The following is a 21,958-nucleotide window of genomic DNA, read 5'->3' as shown; positions in this document are numbered from 1 at the left end:
CCGAGGGGTCCTGGGTTCGATTCCCGGTGGAGACGAAGAAAAAAAAAACAATGTCTCGGTCTGGTAGGACACAGAAGGCTGATCACCTACTTGTCCCTAAAGAAAAATCGATCAGTGAAACAGATGTATGCATAATGCATCTGCCCCTTACCCCACTACGGGGACATGGGACTTCACTTTTTTATTTGTATGTAGTACCTGATCCGACAGGATGAATACGACCGCAAGCTGCACCTAAGTTCTTATTCTTCTTCATTAAATCGATAAGCAAACGGACAGCGTGAGGCTGGAAATCAATATCTCCATCAAGCGTTAGCAAGTACGTATTCTCGGCCATTGTTTCTTTACGGTCAACGGATATCGGCAGCTCCATTAGACGGTATCCCAAAAGGTAGTACATGTACATCACCTGGAATTAATTTGGTATTTAATATTTCATGAAAATATTTTAACTACATACTATTTTGAGAGTTTAAATTGTCACCTGTGACCAACGTTTCTTGTGACGAATTTTCGACTTATCCTTCAAATGGCAAATCATTTTCGTTTTTCCAGGAAGAACCCATGTCAATCTACCTCCGTATGGTGCAGGATATTTCTTGGGTGGTCGTACACGTATAATCGTCTGATGTACTTCAGAAGCTGCTTCATCAATTGTGTCCACAAAAAGTTTCACGAATCTATTTACTTGCGAATCATCGTCACTGTGATCAGAGATTTCGAAGGCGTCGTCCAAGAAAATATGCGCTGAAATATTATACAGGTTATATGAGTTATGTGTTACATAATTATGAACAAGTTTAAATTTATTAATTCGTTACAAAAGAAGTATGATGCAAAACACTCAACTCACTTATTAAGATTTGAATTAAAAAAAAGTACTTTGATAAAAATACAATTACGTTTTAAATCCATTTGAAATAAAATATAAGAGGTATTTTACTAAATATATATTTTAAAAAGAACTCACTTTCGAATTCGTAGTAATCTGGGTCAACTACTCTTAAGTACTTCTGTGCGACACGTCTTGCACACTGATCTTCATCCAACCGAAGGATAGACTTCAAGAACTCCATCATCTCGTCTCTCGTTTCGTGCCACATAGTAGCGCATGCGTATATCCTGGTGATCGAGTCTGATGACTTCACGGTCTTGGGAGATGATCCAGTATTGTCCGTGTGAACTGATATAGTTTCGTAGTATTCATCACCTTTCTCCTTTTCTATTTCAGCTAGATCCTGAAAACGGGAAAAATCATTAGATTTATCGTTATTTCGAATAATTAATTGTAGGTTATGTGTGGAATAAATCATACCTCAGTTTTAACATCTTTTTGATCGTCACGTTTTCTATTAAACGCCATGCTTTGATCAATCAATAAACCATTGTACATGGGAAGTACGAACAGTTTTTCAGTAGATGCCAAACGTTCCGCTTTTGGAGTCCAAATGTGAATACTTATCCAAGTTTGGGATAGAAGCCATAATAACCAAACCCACGCCATTTGACGGGATATAAAATCACTGAGACTGAAAACTGAAATTGAGAACAATTTGTTATTATAGTTGTAAATCAAGTCATTAAAATTCGCTTTTAACAAGGTATTAATTTATATTCTTTCAAATAAGGTTTTAAATTCGATTTATTTATAGATTTTTTATGTTTAATGGAAATGGTATTTCAATTATGATTAAAACTTTACCTGGTGGACTTTCAAAGAACAAGTAATCGGGTATAGTGCCATGGAATATACAGGTGTCGCCATTTCGTAAGCCACATGCTGCGATCAGGAAGTTCACCACAACTGGTATAACCAAATTGATCGGGAAGGCATAACTGAAACCTTGGATAAGAATTTTGCACGCAAACTTTCCGAAAATGTAACAGAAGTAAGCGGCGAAAACTTGTATCAGTAGAACATAAAATGCTGATTTGTATACAGCCGCTACTTCTACGGAGTCGCCTGTTAATGTTGCATTTGCCAAGTCTGGAATTATTGTTCCTCCTAGTTGAACTTGTACCTAGAAATAAAATGGAAATCTTAGATATGAAATTTTATACACGGAAGTTATTGTCTTTGTTAAATTGTTTTTTGAGATCGTAAAAATTGATCGAATCTTTATTTATGAAGTTAGATCTATAAAAGATATTGTAAAAAGTGATACTTAGAAGCTAAATTACCTCTTCAACGACGATATTATGTGGTCCAAAACCCTCATTGAACAACTGGAAGAACATTGCCGGATTATCACCATCCATCCAAATGCACATTAATATGCAAACAGAGAATAGAATAATTTTCCACACGGATACAAATCTGTACGTATAATAGCGTGTTTGGTTCAATTCCTCCTTCACTCGGCCTAAACTTTTTATGATACCTGCGAAGCGAAACCATAATTAAGTCTATTTATGCAACGTTTGGAAACAATCAGTTGTAAAGGTATTGTTGCGTTCGATCTTACCAATCGGACTCTGTCGGGTCACGTAATTTTCCCACCAACCCAGAGATATACACAAAGCCGAAATCGGAATCAGCCATAGCACCGGTTTGTTCTCGAGCAGCGGCCACACAATAAAGCCAGTCACTTGCGCGACAATGGCGGCTATGTCGACTATAACTTTCACAAAGCGTTTCGAATCTCGCGAGTTGCGGGACAGTAAGCCGAGTATAGCTGGCACTATGCACATGCAATTCGTTATCATCGCTCCCTTTACGACATCTATCTCTGGCAGTACTTTGAAAACTAGTAACGCCAAGCCTATCGTATGAAGCGATTCCGCTATGAACACCTGAAAATAGAACACAACACGTGAGATTTTGAATAATTAATACACTTAAAAGAGAAAGAATTCATAAGATGATACGAAGTGAATAATTTAATCTAATCAGCATAGAAAAATGAAAGTATATGCGTAATTTATTCTTACCACTACGAAGTGTATGCTCTTCGGTTTCTTTACTGATTTGAAGAAACATATTCTGACTGATCTAATGAGAGTTCCAACTTCCGGAATAGCGAAAACTGCCAGAATCACCCACATCCACGCCACTCGTTCTTCGTCCGGTAAACTAACTACAAATTGTTTATCCCTACCTGAAAAATACCAATATTCAATTAGTATAATTTTAGTTAACTTTGTTTAAATTTAAGATAACAAAAATGTTAAAATTCTTACCTAAATTTCTATTACAATAAGCTAATCTCCTATCTTTTTTTAATTGCGAGGTCATAAAAAGTACAAGTCCTTTTGCAATGACTCCAGAAGCAAGTACTACTATAAAAGTAACAGCATACGCTAATATTTTGAGGACCCTGACTGTGAACTCTAGGCATTTTTGACTCTCCATAGACCCACTGTCCTGCTTCGGAGGAAATTCTCTGAATACGTCCCATCCTTTCGTTTCTTGTACTGTTCTTTGGCTGAAAAACGAAAAATTATAAATTAAATAAAACACATAGTTCATATATTTCGAAATAAAGGTTTATTTACACAACATTAAAATAGAATTGAACAAATTGATCAAAACGAGTTTCATTTCTAGATATAAAGCTCGGAAATACGTAGAATTCTTTATGTTGATGACTCGACTATCTCTTCTAATAAATAAATAATTAATACTTATTACATTCTAAAAATTCTTTGTATGTCATGTCACGATTTGTAAACACAGGTATGTAGTTAATGACTAATACTGCTGTATTTAATACAAGTTTCAGACATCATGTAGACGAAAAATTGTCAGTTTTTACTCATTATTTCACATTAATGTCCCATAGCTAGCATTAATTGTTCAATAGTTTTGTGTTTGCTCTAATTTAGGTAGCCAATGTTACAAATTGTGAGTTACAATGCATACCGGTTTCGACATAGTACAGGCGGCGTTGTGACAGGGGACTTACGTAAGATATGAGCCGTTAGGGTATCATAAATTATACGTTGCGAATATAACGACTGACAATTCGTCTACTCCAATTTTCTATACTACAATTGCATTGAAGGTGGATACAAAATTGCGAATATATTTTGGTTATCAAATGTCTCATTCAAACCATCTCCTTATTGGTATTCAACGCACAATCTTGAAATGCTTATATTTAGTTGAGTAGGTACTGAAGAATGTTATTTGCATGACATACAGAACAATACCGATAGTATTCATTATTGTGAATTATTTACTTATTTTATTTATTTACTAGCTGACGCTTAAAACGTTATGCCAACATCCTTATCACTTGGGGGGATAAAAAAAGTTTGAGAGCGTACTAGCACCGATTGTTAAAAAAATTCGCACTATAAGTTACAGAGGAGTTTGGTTATGAACCCTATGGACGTTCAAACGTTTCAGTATATATTTTTTAATTAAATGCTCGTTCATAAAATCGTATAAGAATTCTTAGTTATAAAGATCTAAAAATCATAACTAGCACACACATTCATTTTTATATCAATCATTCATTTTCATTTATCGACGTCACCATCAATTCGTGCTAAATGTTACAATAGAAAGTTGTCGACATTACGAGTACTAGAGTCTTCCTGTTTAAATATCCCACACGCCGCTTTCTTCTACTGTTTATAAGCGCATAAAAACATAATTCGCTGTTTAAGTTTACTGTTATAATAATTTTATTTCTAAAATAACTTGCTTTACCAAGTTTACTTATAACTGAGTTAATGTGTGAGCGTATACCTACGTGCAATGAAATATTCATAACAAATTCAGCTTAAATTAATAAATGAATTATATAAATACTTATAAACAGAAGGATACCTGTAAATGCTACAATAGTTGCTGTAAATCGAGTTATTATTGTTCGCTATATACACAGGTTCTTCCAGATCATGTCTCTCATAATAAATTTTACGGTCGTGCTCACTCATTTTCTATTTCTCACATATCGTTTACAACACACATATAGAACACTGTCGAATTAAATCGATTAAATTTTCTATGGTATAAAGTATCCCGAAGTATAATTTAATAAATCATAGTTAATTTGATCGAGGACAGCAAACGGTGCGATCGTTGTACCGACTGGTGGAGGCGGCGCGTGGCCACCAAGACAAACGGTGGCTAACGTTGTCCATCGGACAAATCTTGAATATTAATTTTTCATATTCGCAATTTTGTACACTCGAAAACAATCAATGCTAAAATTATCAAGAGACATTTAAAAACATCAATGCTTATAAAAATATCTTTAGACACATTTTGTCTATTTTATTTTAGTAGGTAGTACTTATATAATGTTAAAGTTAATTTTCCTATATAAAATACATTTTTATATTGTATCTTTTTATGGCTAAAGATCTAGCTAAAAAGCAGTAAAGATTATCTTCTATCTGTGTTTGCACCAAAATGTTAAACGAGTTATCTCTAATAGGAAAATCTCAAAATGGACGACGGTCAGTGCACTCGTAAAACGGATTAGTGAGGACTGAGGGCGTTTGTTTATTCGTACTAATAAAACACAAATTGTATTTTATTTTAACAACAGAAAAGACAAACATTCAAAGAAATAATTAAAAAATAATACCTACACAAAGTTTATGATTTACTGTGTTGTAGGCAAACGCTATAATGTCTTGAATAGTAAAGTTCTGAACCTATAAAATCATTTTTCATACTTATATCGTTATAAAAATAAAAATGTTCAATAAAAAGATATGTCCTCATCTCGCGTGAAAGAAGACCACTGTGCAATTTCTTCGTTCTGCGGCAGTGGGCACGTGAAATTATATCGCGCTTCGCTAATTATTAATACGGACGCATGTGAAATGAAAGTATTCTATGTTTTTATTAATTACAATAAATTATATTTATTCCAATAATATTATATTATGTTACAACAATATACCTATAATTAACTAAGTTTCCTGTTAGCATAATTCAGTTTTATAATAACTGGGTTCTATGTTTTATTTGTTCTCGAGAATAAATGAAGGTGATCTGCTTGGATTCTTATAAGTTATGGCCGTAATTTTATGGTTGGATTCTACCTGCTCCAAAATCTGCTGGTTTTATAGATGGTAGGTACTGTAGTATTCTACATAAACTTTTATCACTTTCATTGGTTAGGTACCTACTTTAGGATGCAGTGATCCAATAATAAATCGTTACAAAAGAAAATGGCGAGATATCTAATAGCCACCAAATTGCAAATAAAAAAAAATCTAAATCAATTCGCCCAGTTGAAAGTTCTGAGGTAAAAAACGTCAAAAAAATATAGTCATATCGAAAATCTCCTCCTTTTTTGAAGTCGGTTGAAACTTGAAATGCAGCATATACATTATGCAATTCAGAATATAATGTTATACCTACACAAATTGACATTTATTTCAAGTGTAGGTATAATGCGCAATGTAAATAACATTTGAATGTTTTTTTTTACAATACCTACACAACCAGACACGTATATACTTGTATAATGTATTTATTAATAGGCGCAAATTACTAGTAAAATCATCATCATTAAACATTTTTACTCGATCGTCTAGCATCGAATCCCCGACAGTCTTAATAATTGAGAGAGCAAACAGATGCAATTCTTAAATTAACAACGATAGTGTTAAATGTTAATGTAAAAACAATAACAAAATCTAAGATTCCTCGTATCAAAAAAATATGAAAACGTAATAAAAATATGACCTTTTCTCGCTCACGATCTAGACTGGCATAAGTTCTCGTCTACAAGCTCATATGAATACCTTTGTTACAAAAGGCTTCTCAATGTCATTCCGGTACAAATCCACTCACTAAGCTTGGCTTAGAGCTTTATGTTGCGAGCTTGCTAATATATTTATTAATCTTTTGAGTCGTGTGTTTAAAATTTTTATAAGATACAAAATAATTAAAAGTAATAACGTAATTTATAAATTGCGAAATAAGAACGTAATAGTTTTTGGTTTCTTTACATTTCACTATAGCTACATATTTATATAAATGTACCTATTTTCCGAGCAATATTAATTTATATCCACTCAATTCAATAAGAAATTAAAGCGAAGAAAAATATTCGTGTTATAAACGATATTAAATTAAAAATAGATACGTCATGTTGGTCAATACACATAACTTTAGTATGCAAAGTACTATCTGGGCTTGAAACACGAAGTCCGGTCGTTGACCAGGCCCATACATAAGTGCATACTCTCTTCACTTTTACCGAATTTCTTTGCGCTTGCGCAATATGTACCAATAATCGTGCTCTTATTTGCTATTTGATTTTCATGTTTACTTTAAACAGAGCGAAGATATGTATTTATAGGAATATATTAATATGCTTATTTTTAATTCTAAATTCATTCTCAACAGCTAGAATAAACCCGTTGTCATCAAATATTCTTAACACGATCGACCCCGTGCCCAGCCAGTGTGCTTCACGAGCTTGTTTTAATGGCAGACTAGTTTTAAGAAGGTAGATTTCATAGTACTTATAGCATTTTGGTAAATGTTCCTCAATAAAGATATTACATCTTATTTTCGTAAAAACTATATGACTCATTCCATGACGCATTTTGATATAAAGTATTGAAATTTACTGAATAAGAGTGCCTTTAGATAAATTGTTTCTAAGTCTGTAAGATATAGCATCTGGTTCTCATTTACATTAGTTCCAAGTAGTGCATAACTATTTTCTTAAACGGTAAGTTCAACGCAGGAAACAAGTGGGGCGCAAAAATGTAGCGCACTCGATCGAAAGTTGTGTCGTCAGAGTTGACAACCTTGGCATTTGAGCGGGTTCCGGGCCGGCTGCCGCTGACCAATCGCTAGGCCACTAATAATTAATTATTGTGTTCTTTGTGTGAAATATTATTAGAAACACTAATCTTACAAAACATAAGTGACAGTTTTTGAAGATGATGATTAGATTTCAACATAGAGATATGTTTTGAACATTAAAAAATTTAGGTCTAGTGTTCAATGTATTATAAACATTAAATATTAAGTATATATAAATGTTTAGGTTTTATAAGATAACCTAAAAACGGCTGGTTTAGAATCAGATGCCATGCCTTCTGATGATGCGATTACGACACACTTGTACATTATGCTGTAGACGGCGTGTTTTGAAAGTAAAGAATCATGTAGTGCAGACAAAAAGACAACGCTTATCTTCCTCTTAATTTATTAATATTGAAAGATGTTTAGTTTTTTTTTATAGAATATCGTTAAAGTTTTATGTAATAAAATTGATATAATATCGATTTTTCCGTTACAATATTTGCAAAAGCTTACTCACACAGCTTCTTTAAGTGTGTCGTCACAGTTATACGAAGTACGATGATATCATGCCATTTATAAAAGTATCCACTAAGAAGATAACGTAATAACTTTCATTCATTAGGCTTATATTCATTCTTAGTTTATATAACACATCCGTAGATACAATTCTGCGTCGATAATTGCTCGAAATCGACCTCGACTGCGTAGATTTCTTTTTGCAATGAGCTTAGTAACCATGACTTTGAGACTTTCTTTTAGTACAAATGCATGAAATAAAATCAATGTCTATTAAGATTATAATAAACTAGCTTTTCGCCCGCAGCTTCGCCCGTGTTTTCAAAGAAAAACCCGCATATCTATCGTTTCCGTGGGATTTCCGGGATGAAACCTAGCCTATGTGTTAATCCAAGTTACCCTCTATATGTGTGCTAAATTTCATTGTAATCGGTTTAGTAATATTTACGTGAAAAAGTTAAAAACACACACATACACATCCTTACAAACTTAATAATCTTAATATATATAAATCTCGTGTCACAATGTTTGTCCTCAATAGACTCCTGAACCACTTAACCGATTATAATAAAATTCGCACACCATGTGCATTTCGATCCAACTTGAGAGATAGGATAGTTTAAACATGTAGGTACCACGGGCGAAGCCGGGGCGGACGGCTAGTATTATTATAAATGTGAAAGTTATGCTACTATCCTACTATAAAGTAGGAATATTAGGAGCAGTGGTGGCTCAGTGGTGAGACCTCGGACTTCGAATCGATAAGTCCGTGGTTCGAGACCAGGCGAGCGCGCAGGAAATAAATTGATTTTTCAATTTATCTGCGCATGTTGTAACATCGCCACTGCTCGAACGGTGAAGGAAAACATCGTGAGGAAACCGACATGTCGAAGAATTAAAAAGTTCGACGACATGTGTCAACCGCCAACCCGCACTTGGCCAGCGTGGTGGATTATGGCCTGTACCCTCATAGGAGGCCCGTGTCCCAGCAGTGGGAACGTATATGGGCTGATGATGATGATGATGATGATTAGGAGGATAGTAGTCACGTACCTGCCGCCATAAGTGTCATTAGCGAGCGGCAAGAGTTCGTCGTCTGAATTGTCGCTGGTCTCCTCCCGCCGAGACTTCCCTCCGGAAGTCGCCATTGTCGGTGTAGCTCTGAAAGTTTAGTAGTGAAACCTTATTATTAAACATAAAAAAATTAAAAAGATATATTGAAGAATGTGAATTTAATTTTTATAATCAATACATATAATAAAATTCTAGAAAAGTGGTGTCTGTACAATGAAAATATGTAAAAAAAAAATAGCAGGGGTTATTACTAAATCGATCCCAAACCCAAAACTGTCGTTAAATTTTTTTTTGTCTGTTTGTCTGTTTGTCCGTTTGTCTGTTTGTCTGTATGTTTGAACACGCTAATCTCAGAAACGGCTTATCCGATTTAAATGCGGCTTTCACTAATATGTTTTGGTAATCTTCATTTAACATTTAGTGTTTATTCCATGTCAATCGGTTTATAAATAAAAAAGTTATGACCATTTAAGGAAGGACGGCGAACATTTGCTAAGGCATTCTATTGTGTACGATAAGAATACATGAACAACTTTATTACGTAAGTTATACGCTACAGTTATTCCTTGAAATGTCCAGATGATCATATCGAAAGTCCCCAAATGGGGGAAAGCTGAGGGTGTAGTAGGGGGGAAGGGGTTCAAAAGACCTTTATTTAGATTTTTGCTCATAAGACTAAAACCTGCACAAATAACATTATTGTTACTTCTAGGTAAATTTCCTGCATAAAATGTCCTTTAAATTATGTCGTAGGTATTATATTTTTAACTCCCGACGCAAAAGAGGGGTGTTATGACCGCTATGTGTGTTTGTGTGTCTGTCTGTGCCACCGTAGCTCGCTAACGGGTAATACGAATTAGATGCCGTTTTTTTGTTAGGCAGCCTATTTTCCGACGCTGGTTCTTAGATATAGTGTATCAAAATCGGTTCATCCATCCATTATATATATATAGAGGTAAAAATGGGAATGAATAATCGAATGTGGTCAAATAATATACTCAAGCGGCATATCAAATGAAAGGGCATGACGTGTGAATTACAATAATTAGTCATGTTTTATTAAAATTGGTTCATCCGTTTATTACATATAACAATAATTATATATATATATATATTTTTATCTATAGGGCACCATAGGGGTGATAGTGGGAATAAATAATTAATCCAAATGAAGCATCAAAGGATATGACGTGTACATTGTACAATTATTAGACATGCTTTACAACACAATCGGTTTTGCCATTTACTAGGGGTGAAAGGTAAAAGTTGAAAGTTGTGAAAGTAGAAGGATATGGGCGCGGGAGCCCACACCCTGAAATTTTTTATCTAAGTTTTTTAGCTCAGTCTATACAAATAATAAAATTGTAGAAAAGTGATGTCTGTCCAATGAAAATATGTAAAAAAAATTAGCAGGAATTATTGTTAAATCGTTCCCGAACCCAAAACTGAAGTTAATTTTTTTTTGTCTGTTGTGTGTATGTTAATGTTATCTGTGTATGATTGGGCACGTTGATCTCTGAAACGGCTTAACCGATTTAGATGCGGTTTTCACAAATATATTGTGATAAGCTTCATTTAACATTTAGTTTTTATTTCATGTCAATCGGTTCATAAATAAAAAAGTTATGACCATTTAAATAATCACGGCGAACATTTGTTAAGGCATTCTACCTATTGTACAGCGCGTCCGTGGGTATATAAAGAGCGCCGAGAGCCGCGCGGTTGCCATTTATGAATTCGGGTATTCGTAGTGAACACACCTATTCTGGAGCGTATAATCTAATAGTTGTATTCGATTGTTGTGATTCATTTGAATACTGGATGTTTGCATATTTCGATTTGGTAAAGGTATAGGTTAGGTATAGGTTATTTTTGGTATAGGTTAGGTATTTCTTTTTTAGGGTTTATAGGTTAGTTATTTTATTGATTTTCTATATCTTAATTTTAGTTTGAGTTTTTTTTAATAAATTTAATAAATATTTGGTATAGGTTAGGTATTTCTTTTTTAAAGTTTGTAGGTTTTTATCTTGATTTTCTTTATGTTTTAAATTTATTTAGGGTTTATAAATACATATATTTGGTATAGGTTAGGCATTTCTTTTTTTAATTTTTTTTTTTGCTCAGCTTAGTAATTCATTTTACTCACATTTGTTTTGTTTATGTTATTTTTGATCTGCATAATATTCTGTAAGTTTGTATAATTCAATTGTTTATGGTAGTACGTATTTACTAAATCATTTTGTGTTTAGTAACTACTATTATATTGTAAAATAATGCCTCGAAGAAAGTCCAACCTTTCCCAATGTAGCAGAAATGCTAAAAGGATACGATTAATTCGATCACAGGAATCTGAGGAAGATCGTGAAGCGAGGCTCTCTGCATCTCAGGAACATCAGGCTAGGTTTCGTGCTGCAGAAACTTCCACTCAGCGAGAATCTCGACTGAGTTCAAATCGTTCTCGAATAATGACAATTCGAAATAGGGAGATTAGCGAACACCGAGAGGCACGTTTATCTACTGATCGCGAGGCCCACGCTCTATCGCGTGAGTCTGAGACTTTTACAGATAGGGAAATTCGCCTAAGTTCTCAGAGGGTTCGAACAGCAAATGCTCGATCTCAGGAGACACAGGACGAACGAGAACTACGTCTATCTGCCGACCGTGAAGCTCATGCACTATCGCGTGAATCTGAGACTTTCACAGATAGGGAAATTCGCCTGAGTTCTCAGAGGGTTCGAACAGCAAATGCTCGATCTCAGGAAACACAGGACGAACGACAAGTACGTCTATCTGGCAACCGTGAAGCTCATGCACTATCGCGTGAATCTGAGACTTTCACAGATAGGGAAATTCGCCTGAGTTCTCAGAGGGTTCGAACAGCAAATGCTCGATCTCAGGAAACACAGGACGAACGACAAGTACGTCTATCTGCCGACCGTGAAGCTCATGCACTATCGCGTGAATCTGAGACTTTCACAGATAGGGAAATTCGCCTAAGCTCTCAAAGAGAACGAACTTTGCGGTCTAGGGAGCTGGAAAGTAGTATCGATCGTGAATATCGATTAACAGCTGATCGAGAGCGACACAACACTAACAGACTTCATGAAAATGATGATGAACATCGAGAAAGATTGCAACGAGCTAGAGAAAGCTATGAGCAAAGCCGTCAGAGTGAAGAAAATTATTTATTAATTGAGAGGGAACGAGTGAGGGATATTCGGCAACAAGAAACTGCAGACGAACGCCAGTCTCGGCTAAATGCTGATCGAGTTGCACATACGATCATTAGAATGGTGTCAAGCCCAGAAAGTGGGACGGAGATAGAAAACCTTCCATGGGCGAACAAAGAGAAATCAGGGTATTCGTATTCACCCAGAATTGATTACTCTGAATTCGCCATTATAGGAGGTATGGTGGTATGTTGTGCATTTTGTAATGCTTTCAAATGGCAAAAAGAACCAAATGGCATATGCTGTTCAGGTGGCAAAGTGCTCATTGAAAATTTCCATGATCCTCCAGACATTATGAAAGCTTTACTGAATGGGGAACATCCTCAGTCCAAACATTTTTTGGACAATAGCCGTTTATATAATAGTGCATTCCAAATGACATCCTTTGGGGCCAAACAAATTACAGAGGGCCCTTTCATGCCAACGTTTAAGGTGCAGGGCCAGGTTTATCACCTTATTGGATCTTTACTTCCGCAAAATGAGCCAAAATTTCTTCAAATTTATTTTGTATCAAATTACAATGAACAGGCTCATATCCGACATGATAACTTTCCTCAATTGAACATCAACCTCATATCTCAACTTCAAAATATGTTACATCAAGTAAATCCGTATGTCAGAAGTTTCAAAGCCGCGATAGATTCTATCCCACAAGGCCAAAATAACAATAATTATAAAGTAATAATTAAGGCTGATAGACGTCCTGCGGAAGAACATCGTGGAAGGTACAATGCTCCTGTTGCAGACGAAGTTGCAGTAATCTTAGTCGATCAGGAATGTGACAGACGTGACATAGTATTGCGTACTCATGATGATCGCTTACAACGAATTTACGAAACCCATAGAGCTTATGATGCCCTGCAATATCCATTGATATATTTCCATGGCGAGGATGGGTACAATTTCGGACTCTATCAAGTTAATCCAAATACTAGAATAACAAATTATAATAAAAAAATATCAGCCTTACAGTTTTATTCATACCAGATACAAATAAGACGGAATTGTTTTAATTATTTGCAACGATTTCGAGGACTTTTCAGCCAATTCATCGTCGATATGTACGCAAAAATAGAGACGGAGAGGTTAATTTATATACGCACTAACCAGACACGATTGCGTGCTGAGGATTATGTGCATTTGCGAGACGCAATGCAGCAAGATAATAACGTGGAGAACATGGGACGATTAGTTATCTTACCGTCAAGCTTTATAGGAGGTCCACGTTATATGCATGAGCGAACCCAAGACGCCTTTTGCTATGTTCGCAAATACGGTCGACCTGACCTTTTCATCACCTTTACCACTAACCCAAAGTGGAATGAAATTTCAGAAGGGCTTTTTGATGGCCAGGTGCCACATGATCGCCATGACATAATAGCCCGGGTGTTTCATCTTAAACTCAAGCTCATGATCGACCTAATTACAAAACAAAAGGTTTTCGGGCCATCAATGTGTTTTATGTACAGTGTTGAGTGGCAGAAACGGGGGTTGCCACATGCCCACATTCTGCTGTGGTTAGAAGAAAAACTTAGACCTGATACTATTGATAGTGTTATAAGTGCTGAATTTCCCGATAAGACCCAAGATCCTATGTTATTCGATATTGTGAAGACTCATATGATACACGGACCATGCGGCACATTAAACAGAAATTCTCCCTGTATGCAAGAAGGTCATTGCTCTAAAAGATATCCTCGGGCACTTACAGAACACACAATATCGGGAGAAAATGGATATCCACTATACCGCCGAAAATCACCACAACAAGGAGGCTTCACAGCAAAAATAAGATTACATGGTCAGGAAATAGATGTAGATAATAGATGGGTGGTACCTTATTCACCGGTACTATCAAGAACCTTTCAAGCTCACATAAACGTCGAGGCCTGTAACAGTGTCGAATCCATCAAATATATTTGTAAATATGTGAATAAGGGCTCTGACCAAGCAACTGTGGGGTTCACTAATAATGATAACGATGAAGTTACGAGGTTTCAGTCGGGCCGCTATATAAGCTCCTCTGAGGCAGTTTGGCGTATTTTAAGTTTTTCAATTCACGAGAGATATCCACCCGTCATCCATCTTGACGTTCATCTTGAAGGTGGACAAAGAATATATTTCAATCCTGAAAATGTAACGGAGCGCTTACACAACCCAAGAAGAACCACTCTGCTCGCCTTCTTCAATCTTTGCGAAACAGACGCATTTTCTAGGTCTCTCTTATACAGCGAAGTTCCGTCGTATTATACTTTCAATAAACAAGAGGGTATGTTTAACCGCAGAAGACGTGGAACAGCTGTAGCAGGTGAACCAGGTATTTTTAAAGATCATGTCATTGGTAGGGTTTATACAGTTCATCCGAATAACTCCGAATGCTTTTACCTTCGCCTACTTCTACACGTTGTCCGAGGGCCTACTTCGTTTGCCGATCTCCGAAAGCTTGACAATATTGTACACCCTACATACCAAGCCGCGTGCCGGGCACGTCACTTACTGGATGGGGATCAACATTGGGATGATGCTTTGTCAGAAGCAAGTATTAGCGAAAGTCCTCAGCGGTTGCGACATTTGTTTGCAGTCATGCTGGTGTTTTGTGCACTTTCTGATAGTGCACAGTTATGGAATAAGTATCAAAATAAATTAGCTGAGGATTTTTTCAGGCACGTACAACTTAATGATAACCCAATCGAGGAGAGATTACGTGAAAGTCAATTGAATCGTTGTTTGTTGGCTATTCAGGAAATAGTTACATCTATTGGTGGTAATCCTATTTCTCAATATGGCATGCCGGAGGCGTCATTTAGCGGAGAACGTATTAATAGAGATTACGTGATGGAAAACAACTATGATCCAGTTGACTTGGCCGAAATTTTACAAACTGATCTGTCGAGACTAACTGATGAACAGCGGATGATATTTGATCGGGTGTGCCGCAGCGTTGATAATGCTTTGGGAGAAATGTTATTCGTAGATGCTCCCGGTGGAACTGGTAAGACATTTCTTACGAAAGTTATTTTGGCGAAGGTACGAAGCCAAGGTAGAATCGCGCTTGCTGTCGCTTCATCAGGAATAGCAGCCACATTGTTGCCAGGTGGGAAAACTGCTCATACAATGTTTAAAATTCCTATTGACTTAGACCGCACAGAAAGCCCTATTTGTAATATTTCAAGAAACAGCGATAAGGCGAAAGTTTTACGCGATTGTTGTCTTATTATATGGGATGAGTCAACAATGGCAAATAGAAAAGCAGTAGAAGCAGTGGATAGAACGTTGCGTGACATCAAGCGAAACGACTTACCCATGGGTGGCATTACTATGCTTTTTTGTGGCGATTTTCGTCAAACTCTCCCAGTAATACCACGTGGAACAAGGGCTGATGAAGTGAGAGCCTGTCTAAAGAGTTCTCGACTGTGGCATTACATTATCCCTTTGCATTTGACATTAAATATGCGAGCGCAAATTGGAGGCAACGAAAATGCTCAAGAGTTTTCAGATTTGCTGCTAGATATCGGTAACGGTGTGTATCCGCAGGAACAAGGTAAAGTTGCTCTTAATGAAAACCTATGCTGCAAAGTTTCGTCAAGGCTAGACCTCATATCATCTGTGTATGGAAGCGCAACGCAAATACCATCTCGCGCAAATTCCTGGCTTTGTGAAAGAGCTATTTTGACACCACGAAATGACCAAGCTGCAACAATAAACGCTGAAATTTTGAGCTCTGTTCCGGGGGATTATGTTGAGTATGTCTCCATTAACAGAGTTATGGAAGAAGGAGAATCTACAAACTACCCAGTAGAATTTTTAGAATCCCTCAGTGCTCCTGGACTACCAGCACATAAGATTAAATTAAAAGTAGGCTTACCCATAATTCTCCTCAGAAATTTAAGCCCTCCTAAACTCTGTAACGGTACGAGATTAAAAGTGTGCAATTTAAAACAAAATATAATAGAAGCAGAAATTTTAACAGGATGCGGTATCGGTGAAACTGTTTTCATTCCTCGGATTCCACTGATACCAAATAATTTTCCATTCAGTTTTAAACGAGTGCAATTTCCGGTGAGCCTATGTTTTGCGATGACAATCAATAAAGCCCAAGGTCAGACGCTTAAAGTTGTTGGTGTAGATCTTAGTATCAGCTGTTTCTCGCACGGTCAGCTATATGTAGCTCTGTCACGGGTTAGCAATCCTAGGAGCCTGTATGCTTTCGTCCCCGATGGCCATACGTCAAACATCGTTTATAGGGAAGCATTACTGTAGAGTAGATTTTCAGCTACACAATCTGTTTGTAATTCAAAATATGCTGCCCGCAGTCACTGTTCCACGCGGACGAAGTCGCGGGTACAGCTAGTCATAAAAATAAAATAGAAAAAAAGTTAGCGACGGGCAGGTGACCTTCTCGAACCTTTTATTTTACAAGAATAAAACCGCGCAAAAAGCAAATCTAAAATTACTCATCTACCTGACCGATTAATAGATTAATCTATTTTAGAGAGTAGGTATTCAAGAAAATTGGTAATTTTAATAATAAAAAAAAATGTTTGTTACGATTTCACTCAAAAAATGCCCGACAAATTATAAAATTTATTGTATGATTTAAAAAGCTGCATCTTTACTGATGTCTTGTTATTTAGATTTCTATGATTATTTTTTGGCAAATCTGGGATAAGCGAGTACCAAATACCTACTAGCTTTCAACTATTATTCATGCATGAAAATAACATAATACATAAAACTTATTCGATTTAATATTATTGCGAGTTAGACCGGTTTTTCAATGACTTCTACTTATATTTTGTTTTGCTGTTTGAGGATCGAGAATTGCTAAAATATTCACAAAATATCATAGTATTTTAAAGTTGCTTACATTGCAATGAATATTTACAAATAATGTTAATTATCATTCATTTTGTATTTAAAAAATATGGATACTTTTCATTACTTACATTAGGAAACGTGCAGACTGAGCTCAAAAAGCGACAGTAAGAAATATTAAATGTAAGTAATATTTATATAAACTACACAATAGTTGAAAAAGATTTTCTTACAGTGATCTAAGATATCAATGGCGTGAATCATATTTTACATAAAGATCGCGCATTCCTCGCAGGTCGTTTATCCCTTGCAAATACTTTGTGTATTCATTTCTATATGCTTGAAAATAAGTAGATACCTACGTTTATTATAACGTTACCATGAAACACTTATAATTAGTATTGATTCTTTAGTTTAATCTTTGAGTACCTAGTAGAGCCGATTCACTAGATTTAATATATTGAACAAATTTTAGGTTTTTCAAGAGTTTTAACTGTGGTTTTACCTAATACTTAGGTAGTTAATCAATTTGAAACTTTTGCAATTGGTTTTTTTAAATCCATAATTAATTATAAGACCAGCGGCATGGGTTATTAATTATTGAAACTATGAATTGGTAAGCGTATATGACAAGAGGTTAAGAAATTACTTTTTCTCTTTTATTTAGTAAAATCGTTATTAGGACTTGTCATCGATTAAATAGCTACATTCAAAAGTAATAGAATATATCTTTGAATGCAATGATATTGGTTTTATTGTTCTTAATAGTAGGCTGTGGAAGCGAGGGCTGCGTCCGCGCCGACGGCCGCAAGGTCAGCGACTTCCGCGCCCATTCAACAATAAACCTACCTTGGTGTTGAACTACTTTAATATAAAACCAAAGATCTACCTTAGACCTAAGAATATACGCTCAACTATATGTATTGTTCATGTGGGAACTATTTACCAAAATGACTCACGACTACCGCATAAGCCAATCAGAATTGTAAAAAAAATAAACAATATTTTTTGTTCCACGTTTCGATTAGACGTCAATGCTTTATACATAGCAAAATTATACGACGTAAATAGTTGTATACGTTGCCATTTGTCTAACTTCTTTAGGCAATACTACTACTGCTAAATTACTAATACATAATATTATGATTTTTTTTCTAGGTACCTAAACTATACCTAATGATTTCATTATGCTGTTCATCACGATGTCTTCTCATGAACAATTTTTATAAGCGTTTATTTAATTAGTACCTATACTGTATCTATTACTGTATATCATATTAAAAGGGAACGTAATTCCAAACTGCCTTGGTAGATAAGTAGAGTTAGCTTACTGCTAACTAACTGGTGCTTACTTTCACTATTGACGGCCTGCCCCCCCCTCGCGCCTCCCCCCTTACTCCATAACACAACCTCACGCAATACCTTGCATTCCTCTCATGCTTTATTCTTTGCGAATTTATTTGCAAAATCCTTAAGAGCTTTTTTACAGATAGGTACATACGTACTCCTTATTTATGGTAAAGTTATTTTATGTATTTCTTGAAATTACTGGATAAAAAATATATATGTACACGTTTTAATTTGTTGGTATTTAATATGAGAAATATTTACTACGTTATGTTAGACTAAAATAAGACAATAACGTCTTAATGGATTTGATATTTTAAATGGATTGGATGAAGTCATTAGTTTTGTTTGTATTTGTTGCCTATCTCTGCTTCGGTCAAGGAAACATGTAAATATCTGATACCTAATGACACCACAATAGGTACATAATACCACATACAATGTCAATCATCGCCATTTTTATTAAATTAAAAGAGAAAAACTTGATATAATGCCAAGAAAATGTTCACTCACATTTTTTTCATAATTCGATTAACATCGTAAAAATCAAATTGAACGTGAAAATCGCGTTTCAATATAATTATATCCTTACAACATGCTCACATACCTACAGTAACCTTTCCGCAGCGCTTGAATGCGTCTTCAAGGCACAAGCTGAAAGACATTGCATGACATTCAAGTTTGTCTAAAGTATCTGTAATATGCATGTATTATGTTCCTCGTATCATTATCGAATGGAAAATGTATGTTTTTATATATTTATAGCTAAAGATCTATTAATTTTGTATTTAAATATTTTCTATATCGTAGGATGTTTCAACTCTGTATTACCAATTAATCGATAACCGTAAAGTAAATTACGTCAATTAAATCATTAAATTACCATACCTCTTATTTATTAATAGAATAACTATAATTTAAATTATTAATACGAAAGATAATACCAACACTGAAGTGAACTAAATACGTGCGTTGATGTCTTTTGTAGGTGGCGGCAGTTAGGGCCGTAGATCGTCAATACGTAGAAATGAATATAATATAATCAACACCCAATATCAATATTTTAAAGCAATAAACATATTATTTTTAATCCCATATTTTAAATAATAACTCTAATTTATGGGATAATAAATTCTCAATTTGTTAAACAAGTTAAATCCTCGTATTTAACGCTTATCTTGTCTTGTAATTTCAGGTAACTCGATTACCGTATTAGTAGGTAATTACACGCGAAACTGCAATATCCTCAACAATTCGTGCATGTTAAGTATCTTTTGTAACGTTATGAAATTAGTTCATTTTAATATTTCTTTCACTTAGCTGTAGCCGTGTCTGTTCCTGTGACAAATCTATCCAAATGGATTTCACTTTTGAGCCTATTGTTATGGATATTCTCATTGGAAAAACACATTTTTCTCGATATAGAAAATTTGCAACTGTGACTCAATACTACGTTTATTACAAACAAACCTCGTACGATACAGGTTTAAAGGCTGCCGCTTTTAATATTGATCTTTATTGGTTCACCCTGATTGATGAGGCGAGGTCTAATTTTTATAGACAATTTGATCATCCTTTGACCTTAATTATAAAACACAAGATGAATCAAATATAAATGCTTCGAGGAAGCTACATTTACATTTATAATTATTATTAATTTAAATTCTTAAGAGTATTTTGACGCAAATATATCACTTAAATACCTTGGGTTGGTCATAAAATTTGGCTAATATTAATTCCCATATAAGTTTTATATTCAAATACACCAAAGAGCTCAAAACTTTCGCTATAGAATTAATATTTATCTGCCAAGTGACTTCTAGAAATTATATATTAGGAAACTATTTCCAGTTCTTTAATATAACACATTAAAATCATATCAAATCAATTCCCCAGCCTTTTGGTTCAGAAATGTTGGTATGCGTGTAACTGTTTAATGAACATAACACGTAACAATAACCGTTTCCAAAAACTATTTTATGCACAGACTTGGCCTCGTTACTATTTTATTATTTTAGTAAAGCGTTGAGTAATACCTACGCGGCGCAATGAGCTTTGTTAACGACAACTCCGATCGCACCAACTGTAATGTATCTTTGTTTACAAATTACATAAGTTTGTTTGGGGACATGGAAGGTACGCACAATTATTGTTAAGTATGTAGTTTGAAGCGACTAGTAATTAGAAATTACAACATCACATTAAATCTAATGAATGCCATAAGCATAATTAAAGGTTAACTTGTTCTTGAAGCGTAATCGTTTGGTAAAAGCTAATACGCAATGCATTGTTTTTGTATTAATTACGTAATTTTTTAATTAAGGAAACGTAAAATTGTTTCGAATAAGAACGACCCTCTGTCGGAACCGGATGCTTGCGAGGTCTTAGGGTTGCCACGTTCAAAGCTTCAAAAATCCAAATGTTAAAATATGCATCAATTTACATACCGTCTGCGTTATTATGGCTCTTAAAATTTGAGATAAACACATTTGGGTGCTGTACAAGAAAGCGTGTTTCACTAATGTCACTTTAAATAACCTTAATTTCTTTTGTGATTAGTGGACTTCTGAATCAACACCAATTAGATGCTGATGCAGCAATAATAGAAATGATAAAATAAAAATTAAGCGATAGGTACTTCATATTAATCTTTCAATTATTACGGTAGTTAAATTCCAATAATCACAAGGTTCTGACTCTTACTTATATCGCTCGTTATGTCGAATCAACTTTACAACCTACATTCACTTTTGTTTGGCATTGCACGGTCTACCACCTGATTCTATATTAAGGATAAACTTAAATCGCATCGCATTGGCGTTAGTGAAGAAAGAAATATGTTAAATAATAAGTGTGCTATAAAGTGTAATGTCGTAAACGTCTTTCATATTTAACCTACTTAGCTGAATTATATCACGATTTCGTACACTAAGTCACGGATTCGCACTTTCGAAAGCGAAACTTGGTGTTAGAACAACAGTTTTTCTTCCACGTTCCTTGTTTGATTTGAGAAGGTATTATGCAAATTGGCTGTACTTTCGCAGCTGATAGCCTCGAAGAAAGGTCAAGCTATAAGAGAAGCTTCTTTTTTATTGATTATGTAGTTAAACACTTACCTTGAAGCTGGTAGAAGGAAGAGAAATCCGTAAAGGGTGTCACTGAATAATGTTTATGTGGTGAGAGTGCACTCGCGAGGCGGTGTCGTAGCGCATGGTGCGCGGGTGCGTGGTCGGGTCGCCGCGCG

The 21,958-nt window shown here is 35.2% G+C and overlaps 2 protein-coding genes across 3 annotated transcripts in view; one reads left to right on the top strand and one right to left on the bottom strand.

Annotated features, from left to right (window-relative positions):
• Nucleotides 1-21,958, bottom strand: part of LOC123705773 (chitin synthase chs-2) — a 27,255-nt gene extending 5,297 nt beyond the window's left edge. For both annotated transcript variants that reach the window (XM_045654778.1, XM_045654777.1), the window contains exons 1-11: nt 21,831-21,958; nt 9,302-9,409; nt 3,181-3,425; nt 2,932-3,098; nt 2,466-2,793; nt 2,182-2,381; nt 1,703-2,021; nt 1,316-1,536; nt 971-1,238; nt 485-747; nt 199-409 (exon numbers count right to left, since the gene is read on the bottom strand). In XM_045654778.1, coding sequence (XP_045510734.1) covers nt 199-409; nt 485-747; nt 971-1,238; nt 1,316-1,536; nt 1,703-2,021; nt 2,182-2,381; nt 2,466-2,793; nt 2,932-3,098; nt 3,181-3,425; nt 9,302-9,396 — 2,317 coding nt within the window. In that variant the 5' untranslated portion in view covers nt 9,397-9,409; nt 21,831-21,958. The remainder of the gene's footprint in view (nt 1-198; nt 410-484; nt 748-970; nt 1,239-1,315; nt 1,537-1,702; nt 2,022-2,181; nt 2,382-2,465; nt 2,794-2,931; nt 3,099-3,180; nt 3,426-9,301; nt 9,410-21,830) is intronic.
• Nucleotides 11,596-16,812, top strand: LOC123705982. Its single transcript, XM_045655104.1, has one exon. It carries the CDS (start codon nt 11,596-11,598, stop codon nt 16,810-16,812), a length of 5,217 nt encoding a protein of 1,738 aa, XP_045511060.1.

The sequence above is a fragment of the Colias croceus genome, chromosome 3 (genome assembly GCF_905220415.1).
Source record: "Colias croceus chromosome 3, ilColCroc2.1".
Taxonomy (NCBI): Eukaryota; Metazoa; Arthropoda; class Insecta; order Lepidoptera; family Pieridae; genus Colias; species Colias croceus.
This window is presented reverse-complemented; position numbering and strand designations above follow the sequence as displayed.